The 11,046-nt window shown below is 37.1% G+C and overlaps 1 protein-coding gene across 1 annotated transcript; it reads left to right on the top strand.

Moving 5' to 3' along the window:
- Positions 1–2,965: 2,965 nt before the first annotated feature.
- Positions 2,966–10,705, top strand: LOC132635675 (protein ALTERED PHOSPHATE STARVATION RESPONSE 1). Its single transcript, XM_060352158.1, has 4 exons — positions 2,966–4,340; positions 4,850–5,025; positions 5,703–5,926; positions 9,733–10,705. Exons 1-4 carry the CDS (start codon positions 3,329–3,331, stop codon positions 10,532–10,534), a joined length of 2,214 nt encoding a protein of 737 aa, XP_060208141.1. The 5' UTR covers positions 2,966–3,328; the 3' UTR covers positions 10,535–10,705.
- Positions 10,706–11,046: the final 341 nt, after the last annotated feature.

Genomic DNA, 11,046 nt, shown 5'->3' on the forward strand with positions numbered 1-11,046 from the left:
TAGCTCCGCCCCTAACTTAAAGCGTTACCTTACATATATTTTTGTGCACATATAATTTAAATAACCAATATCAGCAAGTTATTGCAATTTCACGTTAAAGTTGTCATAATCAATTAGAGGCAATTTCTGGACGAACACTTTATCATATATCAAATGCAATTGTGATAGAATTTTAATTATTAATTTAAATTTAAGTATAAAATAAGTTTAGTATGAATACAAAATACTCGAACAGTCAATATAGTTTCAATATATTATTAGTTACTCCTTATATAAAATATAGATATCATAGGAGAGTTTGTGAGCCGTGTGATGTTCAATCGCACAAGCAAGGTGGCTAGATCAATGTAAAATAATATGTATCACATTCAAATAAGTTTTTATTTATTTATTCACCCACTTCAAATTTTTCACCTTTAATATAGATATCATAGGAGAGTTTGTGAGCCGTGTGATGTTCAATCGCACAAGCAAGGCGGCTAGATCAATGTACAATAATATGTACCACATTCAGATAAGTTTTTTTTCTTTATCCACCCACTTAAAATTTTTCACCCTCCTATATTGACAGCTCTCTCAATGTAATCTTAATTAAACAAAAGGTAAAACTTTATTTAGAGATCAACTTCGATTCAGTAGGCGTTTGGCCATTGACACCAAATATTTTTCACTTTATTTAGAATTTTTGAAGTTGGAGTTGTGTTTGGTTATATTTTTTGCAAAGAATATTTGGTTATTTGAATGTACTAAAAGTGAAAACAGGGTTTTAGGTGTATTCTAAATTCTAAATACAGCTTCAAACTGTATTTGATATTTTCATAACCACCGCTGATTTTCAAATAAAGTGAAAAAAATTACCTAGAAAAAATAATTCTCATGATCAAACGGGTCCTCAAAGAGATTCATAATAGGAAACTCAATTTATATACTAATTGTTTTCTCGAAAACTCTTATCTTTGAAAAAGGCCTTACTTCTCAAATTTAATTTTCACAAAAATGTAGTAATTAATTAAAATTGAAAAATAAAGGATACATGTCCTGAAAAAGAGATTATGATCTTTGAAAAGTGACTGTGCCTCGAATTGAGCTCTACACATCCAACCAAGTTTATACAGTAAACTTAGTATCATTAACTTCAATAATATTTAGATTAACATGTGTAGTGGTAATTCTTTAGGAAAATAGTAGAACCATGAGCTCGATTCATATTTAAAAGTTTCCCACATTGGATGAGTTATTACTATATGTGGTAGAAGAAGGGTTCTTTTATTTGGCTCTACTCATTACTCTAGAAGCACTGCTCAAAAATAAAGTTTTATTTTTTGTTTGTTTTTATCTTTCTCTCTATAATACTAATTGGATGGCTATTATAAGAGCATGTATGTCTTTCTCCTTATTACAATTTTGTATAAGTTTTTTTCTAAAATTGGTCGTATTTGTTTTGATAAATATGACATGGTTTAATAGAGAAATTAAACGAAGACGAATTGGATGCAATTGAAACCTATATGTTCTTGAATACACACGAGCATTTTTTTATTTTTTTTTATATAATGATGGTATTTTTTGATAGAAGTTATATCTTGCACATATATTTTGGGTGGATTTGCAATCAAATGCAATATGTAATTTTGCTTCCAAATCACATCATTCTATTAAAATTGCCCCAAAAAAAAAATCAATAAAGAAGAAGAAGGATGCCAAATTAGATATATGAAGAATTTACGGTCATTTATTTGGTGAAGTGATACAAAGTAAAATCCGCTACTAATTGATGGTCCAGTGTTTTAAGAGAATAAGTAAAATAGTACTGAAATATTGGAATATCATGCAAATTGGGGGGGGGGGGGGGGGTGTTGTGAGGGCGATTAGATGATGTTATTTATTGAGAAAATGGTAATAATAAAAAAATGACAGAATGAGTTATAGCTCATACTTCACTCAAAATGTTTGCCTTAGTTCTTCTAACAAGTCAAGATTTATTAGTATTGAAAGATAATTATTTTCAATCATATTATGATGGAAAAATTATATTATGAACAAGAGTGTATAACGGAAGACTTAATAAATAGAACCAAAAATAAAAAATTCGGAGATAAATGAATTCAAGTGCCACATTAATAATTGAAAATATACATTAATTTCGCGTGTGGGCAACTCTAAAACATAGCTTTCATAAGTTCTTTTGCTTTCAAAAATAACATTTAGAGTGAGTTACTTAACTATAGTTTTGTCAAATAAACCTTTTCTTTTGTAATGATATGATTTATATGTCATAGATCAATAATTAATCAGGATTGTATGATCAACAAAGTTAATCACAACAAGATTTGGATTTTATTAAATTAATATAATCTAATGTGTTCAAATAAGTAATATTATAATTTAATATTTCAAAAATTTATTTAAATAGGTCAATGTATAGAATAATTTTTTTATTATATCAAATAAATAAGAAAATAATTTTCTATGATTAGTTTCATTTGATACCCAAAACGCATCGCGCGGGTACGAATACTAGTTCATAATAAAGGAGTAGCATATATGTTGTTAAATGAAAATGTAACAAAAACTTCAGATATTAGAATAATTTTTTAAAAATTTATAAAGAATAAAACTAAAAATGAGATAATTAGTTAAAATTAATTAATTGCTTAAATCAAAATAACTTTATGTTTAATATTCGATTTTACGGATAAATTTGATGCATGTAGTTAATAGAGGTAATTTTTCAAAACTGTTTTTGTCATGCTTTATATAAGTAGTATTTTGCCATGACCTTTTCATTTTTGTTCTTCTTTTTTTAAACTGTTTTGAATCACTATTCTTAGCCGGAGTCTATTGAAAATAACCTCTTTGCCTTTCAAAATAGGAGTACGGTATGCATACATCTACACTCCGTAAACTCCACTTTATGAGATTATAATGTGTATGTGTTGTTGTACTAGTAGCAGTAGTTATCAGGTGCCTAATCTAACCTGGGAGATGAGTAGAGAAATAAGTGCAGTGGGTTAGCAATTAGTGACGTCGTTAAATACCTCGAGAAATGTGACCGTTAGTCGGAGGTGGTAATTATTTTCAAAATCCAGCGGCGCGTACTTATCACCTTCCGCTCTCTTCCCCCTACCGTTATTACACTTGCACTCTTCTTTCCTCTGCTCAATATTTTTGTCCTTTTCACTTTTCTCTCTCTCTCTTTCTTTTATTCTTTTCATACATATGTCCATCGCTTCCTAAATCTAAAACCCCACTTCCTCAAATCTACTTTTCACACTTGTTTCATTCTTCTACATGTAAAAAAACCCACTTTCATTTCAAGAACCTAGAAATGGGTTGTGCTCAATCGAGAATAGATAATGAGGAGTCAGTTGCAAGATGCAAAGAACGTAGAAACCTGATGAAAGAAGCTGTAAACTACCGCAACTTCTTTGCAGCAGCACATTCAGCTTATTCCATAGCTTTAAAGAACACTGGTGCTGCTTTAAGTGATTATGCTCAAGGTGAAACCCCACCCGAACCACCACCACCAGCAGCAGCTGTCACTGAACCACCGCCCCCACCACCCCCACACCCCACTATGGAAGCTAGCCCCCTCCCACCACCTCCACCACCCCCACCACCCCCACCTACCTTCTCACCTATTACCCCACTTCAACGCTCTTTCACCATGCCTGAGTTGTCGAAACCCTTAGGTGGGAGAAAAATGAAAGGCATTGCTATTGATGAGAATGATGAAGAAATCGAGGAGGAAGAAATTGAGAGTAGTTTGGATGTACGGAGAGAAAGTGAGCGAAATGTTGGTGGTGGAGCCCACCAGGAGGAGCTAACCCCACCACCCGCGCCACCCCCACCAGGGGAGGCGTGGGATTATTTCTTTAATGCTAATATTCCAGGACATTCGTTAGACGAAGTCGAGGAAGAGGAAGAGGAGGAGGAGGAGGAGGAGGAGATGATGAATGAGGAGAATATGGAAATTCAGAACAAAAGATTCGATAATGTAGGTAGAAATAATGATTATGGAGATAGCGATCAATTCAAGACGCCAGAGAAGAAGAAGAAGGGGATAGTGGAGAGTAGTGAGGTTGATGAAGAGACCACTCCGATGACGGCTGAAGGAGAGATTGTATTTAAGCATTCAAATACTGCGCCACCCGAGATGAGAGGAGGAGGAGTAGTGGGAGGTGGTGGGAATGTTGGGTATGGTAATAATGCTGATTTCTTTAAAGTTTTAGGTGAGATTGATGATCATTTCCTTAAAGCTTCTGAGAATGCACAAGAGGTTTCGAAGATGCTCGAGGCTACTCGATTGCATTACCACTCGAACTTTGCTGATAATCGAGGTAATTTGATGTTTAACCATGCTTTAAGATGATATAGAATGGATAGATACCCTTATTCTTTTATCTTTCAGATGTTAACTGCTAAAGCTTAAACCTTTTACCGCTGCATTTAAATTCTAACAAAGTCCTTTTTTTGCTACTTAGATAGAAAATGGGGAATATTCTAGCAAAGTTTAAACCTTTTAGCACTGCAAAGGTTTTCTTTGATTCTAGCAAAGTCCTGTTTTTTGCTACTCAGAGAGAAAACGGGGAATATTCTACCCAAGTTTAAACCTTTTAGCACTGCAAAGGTTTTCTTTCAATTCTGCAAAGTCCTGTTTCGGTACAAGGAATTAAGCTTTTCCAATCATTTGTTTGACTAACTTGTTTTTTCACGATGGATCTACGTGTATTATGGGAAACAACAAGGAGCCTGTTTGCATACAGATAATTTATATGATCACAAAACTGAAGCAACAATGTTGTTTGGTCTTCTTGGATGTTAATAGTGAATAGTCCTTTTTTCGTAGGACATATTGACCACGCAGCTAGGGTGATGCGCGTCATTACATGGAACAAATCATTTAAGGGTGTATCCAATGGTGATGGCAGGAAGGATGAGTATGACATCGATGAATATGAAACACATGCCACTGTTTTGGACAAATTGCTGGCGTGGGAGAAGAAACTTTATGATGAAATGAAGGTGTTTACTGCTTCTTGTCCCTTTAATTTCTCTTGGCTAAGATCTTGGATTTTTTGTTTGATTTATGATTCATGTCTGAGATACGGGATACAGGAAGCATGGTCACCAGATCTTTCTTTGCGTATCAGGTCCTACTGCGAAACTTGGAGAATAACCCTATTATCTCCCCCACCAATTTTTTTGGGTAGTTTCAGACATCAACACACCAACGCGTGTCAACATTGACATGCATTTCCATTAAGGGGACTTCTTAATAGAAATTGAAAGAGAACTAATAGGGAGTATGTAGCAAATGAAATATGTGAACAAGATCTTGCTCGGAATGTATCTGGTAGAAAACTCAACCCTGCTATCTCCAAAGATGCTGGAATATCCATGCAGTTTCATACGTTAATCATTTGTACGCTGCCCCCAAATTTTCCGAATCTTAGTTTGTCTAAATATTTGAGTCGAACCCCATTATCCTTGTGTCATTGTCCAAGCTGCTGTGGATATGGCTGGTTGCAGATTGTGTGCCCCCTACCCCATTCTATCTTATCCTTTCCTTTTATGTTGAAGTTTCTATATGGCTTTCTGGTGGCTGTCAGCCTTGTTGTTGACCTTTCATTATGTGGCAGTATTTTTTCTATTGTCCTATAAGCTGGTTTACGAAAATGTTAATTTGTTGATTTCAATAGGCTGGTGAGCTTATAAAACATGAGTATCAGAGGAAAGTTGCCTTACTAAACAAGATGAAGAAACGGAATGCAACCTTGGAATCACTGGAGAAGACAAAGGCTGCTGTTAGCCATTTGCATACGCGATATATAGTTGACATGCAGTCATTGGATTCAACAGTTAGCGAAGTAAATGACATTCGTGACAAGCAGCTGTACCCCAAGCTGGCTGCTCTTGTTCAAGGGTAAGTTCTCATGTTCCTAACTGTTCCCTTGATGAAGACTACATTTATTAATACATGTGGTCCTAGTGACCATCCTTTCTGGTCGACTAGGGACATTCTTATCTGTAATCTTGCAACTACTATCACATCTCTTTTGGGGAGCTTCTTAGAGGTGCAAAACATCTAATTTAGAATTGTCTTGTAAGTAAAACTCCTGATCACCAGCCGTTTGAAAAGCTCTCTTTTAAGTGAAACCTTAGACTTGAGTCATGATTTAAAAATGCTAGCTTTTCCTACATTTAGATGATCTTCATCCTATTATATAACAACATTGGTTAATAGTCCTGATATTATTAAGCAGCAGTTTGCTCTGTATCTTCCTCAGAGAAACCATGGTCTTACAAAGTACAAACTAGACTCCTATGACAAAATTCATACGACTAGATGTTATGCAACAACAACAACTACTATGCCTTAATCACAAACTGGTTAAGCACTCAAAGTGAAATTTACAAGATTATCTTTTTGAAGATCTATATGAATCCTCACTGTAGAATTGCTCTATCTGGTCCTGTCTAGATACTATGCAAGTGGTTTTAAAATCAATGAGTTGTATATTATGAGAACTTGACCCATCAAAATTTGACTAAACATTTGTCAGACGCTCCTCAAGAATTTCTGGCTTTAAATTGGCATCTGTGTTACCAGAACACCTCATACTAGTTTCTCCTGCCTGACCTTTTGATCCTGAAAAAGGAGCAATTTAATGAAGGAGTGAAGGACACGTGGACTTTTATACATATAAGAAAGAGAAAAGGTAGACGAGCCCTATAATAAAATGATGCTTCTGATGTGATTTTAAGCTCCTTGATTTCTCTCCAAGATAGAAATTTTCAACAGTGACAAACATAATTTCCTTTTTATTAGAAGCAATGCAGACAGATTGATTCCCAGTTTTGTTGCTCATCAGGCGTAGCTTTTGTCTTAATTGTCCAGTGTGCTTTTGAGATTTGGGTGCACGTCTTTTTCTTAAATTGCAATGGCTTAATAGTAACTTCTCTTTGTTCGGTTAACACCGTTTGGATGTGGCTTATGGAGGAGTATTATGAAGGGGTGGGAAGACATTTGTAGACACATTTCTTTCAAAGTTGGAGATGGTAGTAGAGTTAGTTTTTGGACACACAAGTGGTGTGGGGAGAATGAGTTGAGGGTAGTTTTCCCTAACTTATATAGAGTGTCCTGTCAAAGAGAGATGACAGTCCAACAAATTGTGAGGCCTCACGAGGGGGAAGTTCATTGGGATCTGAGGTTCAGGAGGAATTTTCAGGACTGGGAATTGGAAGAATTTAGAGTTTGGTTGAGTTACTGTAGGGACAAAATATTCTTACTGATAGATCGGATATTTGGAGATGGCGAGAGAGTGGAGTTGGCTTATTCACTGTTAAATCGTTTTATGAAAGGTTATTAAGGAGAGATGAATGTATTTTCCCTCATCGTGCTATTTTGGGTTCCCAGGGTTCTGAGGAAGGTGTGTTTCTTTGCGTGGTTGGCAGCAAGGGATGTGATATTGACAGCAGAAAACCTGAGAAAGAAGAAGATCAACCATGTAAGTTGGTGTTTCATGTGCAAGAGTACGGGTGAAGATGTGGATCATCTCTTGTTGCATTGTCAAGTGGCTAACCGACGGTGGAGGGTGGTTCTTGATTGGTTTGGGTTGCGATGGGTGATGCCGAGAACGGTGAAGGAGGCATTGTATAGTTGGGGTTACAGAAAGGGGAAGAGGAGTCCTAGGGCTTCGAAGGTTGCCCCTCTAGCACTGATGTGGGTTATTTGGAAAGAGAATAGGAGAGCGTTCGAAGGGGTGGAACTAGATATTGTAAAGTTGCAAAATAGTTTCTTGTTTCTAGTTTGCTTTTGGTGTTCCCATCAGACCCCTGTTTGTATAGAAAATTGGGTCTCCTTTTTTGAGAATCATGTTTTGATGTAGGTTCTCTCTTTTGGTATATGGCTTGTATACGGGGTCTTTTCCCCCAACTGTTAATCAAATTATTACCTTATAAAAAAAAGACAGTATTTATCAACTATTATAATGCTTAAGCTGATCCAACATACTAAACGACTTAGTGGGAATAAACTAGTTCAATTTTCCCCCTTAAACCACATCTAGTTAGTTACTGGTGTAGTTGAGCCCCCAACTACCCCCTACACCCCAAAAAAGAGAGGCCAAGTCATTGAACTGTGGGTCCAATCTCTTCCCCATTCTTCATATTTTTGGTCCACATCAATGGTCTCACCTTGATGCTTCTCTCCTCCTCTCCTGCTTGTTTGACTGTATAGTAACATTAAAATGAGAGTTAAAATGTGCACCTTCTAATATCAATCCAATAATGGTGGCAGAGGTGGATCCATGATTTGAGGTGTATTGGTTCCTACAATAATCTCAAATTAATCAATAATGATAACCGGGTTCACAATCAAATTTTTTGATGGAATTTTTAGTACATAGATATGGTATGAGCAAAAGATACTGGGTTCCGGGAACCCGTACCTAAAGCTTTGGATCCGCCCTGAATGGCGGGGGTGGGCTCGTAGGGCTTTGGCTAGTGGTAAGAGCACATTCCGTGATGTGTGGATTAGGCGCATGCCACGGATTAGAAGCCTGCTGCAGTCACTAGCCTGTAATGTAAGTGGAGAAGGGTAAAGGGGCGGGTCCATCACTACAACAATAACAAAATATAAACCGAGGGCGGTTTAGTCCCAAACAAGCTGAGGTGAGCTAGCTATATGAGTTCTCACTAACCATGTTACTCCATATAAACCGATCTCGGGCCAATATTAAACAAAATAAAAATAGTAGCACCTAAGGGTGTGACCTAGTGGTCAATGCAGTGGGTAGAGAACTATGAGGTCTCAGGTATCCGGCCGACGCAAAAGCACTAGGTCCCATCTGGCACAGTATTGTTGGATAGAGTTACCAGGTACCTGTCCAAGGAACCAAGGTCTTTCTCGAGTGGGCCACAAGTGGAGGTGTAATTGACTTTGGATCTTATGGAGTACGAACTTATTCAGGCACTGTAAAATATAAACACAAATAAGTTAGAAGTAATCTTGAAGTGTCTTGCCACAAGCAATAAGTTGTATGATATCTATCCGGTCCTGTTTTACACCCCAAACACCTGAAAATCTCTTCTTTTCTGCTGTTCTGATTGGTCCACCAATTCATTTATGGATCTCAGGAAGTTCATGGTCGAGGAACAACAGTTAAATTTGTGCATTACTCTAGAACCAGTATTAGTATACGAGAGTCCTTGACCTGCCTCATGTTAGTAATATTGGTTCATTTGGTTTGCTTTGTGCATAATTCTCCCCTAGCGTTCAGCTTAGTAAATAAGGTTCTTATTAAAGCTTATGATTTTTTTCCCCTTCTTTTTAGCTTAAAACCTGTGTAAATGCATAGCTATGGATATTTTAAGTTTGGCAAACAAGTAGCATAAGTTTAGTTATATTACTTTTTGATATTTTAGTTGGAGGTCTTCTCCCTTTATCCTCAATGATGAGTAATTTGCATTAGCATACATATCCTTTCTAGAAACAGATGGATTTCCTATTATCTGTACGTTCCAAGATTTTTAGTTCAAAATTTGGCTGGAAATGGAAGTTTCTTCTTGCAAGCATTCTTATATTGCCTCAACTCTGTGAGTATATATTCTGTTAATTCTTAAATTGTTACATCCCCTACAAAGTCCAGTCCTAATTATGAGTACAAGTGCTCTTTAGATATTCCCTTTACCTTCCATTAATATTAGCTTTTGCTTCTGCCAATGCAGGATGGTTAGCATGTGGGAATTCATGTTTAGTCATCACAAGAACCAGCTGCAGTTGGCTACTGATCTCAAAGCCATCGAGATCTCCGGATTCCCCTTAGAAACAAGCAAACACCATCATGAACGTACAATCCAGCTCGGTAATATTATCAAGCATTGGCATGATCATTTTGACAATCTAGTGAAAAATCAAAAACTGTACATCCAAACACTCCACGGCTGGTTGAAGCTAAATCTCATACCCATTGAAAGCACCCTAAAAGAAAAAATCTCGTCGCCTCCTCGAGCACAGAGTCCCCCAATTCAAGCCCTTCTCCACTCTTGGCAGGAGCTTCTCGAGAAGCTGCCTGATGAGGTCGCCAAAAGTGCCATTGCTTCCTTTGAAGCTGTGATAAGGACCATCATTATTCATCAAGAGGAAGAGATGAAGCTGAAAGAGAAGTGCGAGGAAACTAGAAAAGAGTACATACGCAAAAGGCAAGCATTTGAAGATTGGTACCAAAAGTATATGAATCGTAGAACTCCACCCGATTTGACAGATCCTGATAGAGCGACAGAGTCCAACACTAAAGATCCTGTTACGGAAAAGCAGTTTTTTGTGGAAACATTGAAGAAGAGGTTGGATGAGGAGACAGAAGCTCACCAAAAGCATTGCATTCAAGTTAGGGAGAAGTCATTAGGGAGTCTCAAGATCCGGTTGCCTGAGTTATTCCGAGTCATGTCGGAGTATTCTTATTCATGTCTAGAGGCTTATGGTCGATTAAGAATGATCTTACAGTCACAGCACTCAAACGGGAGCTCGTAAGGGTTTTAGCCTCTCTCTCTCTTTTCGCCCCTACTGATGTGTTGTTGTGATCTTTTGTAGTAAAATGTAAGATAAGCATGGATAATGTCTTCTCTGTATTGCAGATGTTCTGCCATATTTGTATGAAAAGTGGCCTCTTCATTTATTTATCCACTTCATGAACAGCAGAAAGTATTCGATGGCACTGTTGTTCCTTGGAGTCTCATCACATGGTACAGTCCCATTTGACCACTTGCAATCCTTTTTTGTAAAAAAGGACAGCTCAGTGCACTAAACTCTGTGGGCCCCAAAAAGGGTTGGACCACAAGGGTCTATTGTACGCAGCCTTATCCTGCATTTCAGCAAGAAGTTGTTTTCACGGCTCGAACCCGTGACCTGCATGATAATTTGAAACGCGTAATCATTTGCATTAAGTTATATACATACCATCAGGTCACCTTCACCTTTGGAATATGATTCTAAATTAGTATATCCTTGCAAACTATGCTCGTGCGATGCACGAGGCCCAATAT

The sequence above is a fragment of the Lycium barbarum genome, chromosome 4 (assembly GCF_019175385.1).
Source record: "Lycium barbarum isolate Lr01 chromosome 4, ASM1917538v2, whole genome shotgun sequence".
NCBI lineage: Eukaryota > Viridiplantae > Streptophyta > Magnoliopsida > Solanales > Solanaceae > Lycium > Lycium barbarum.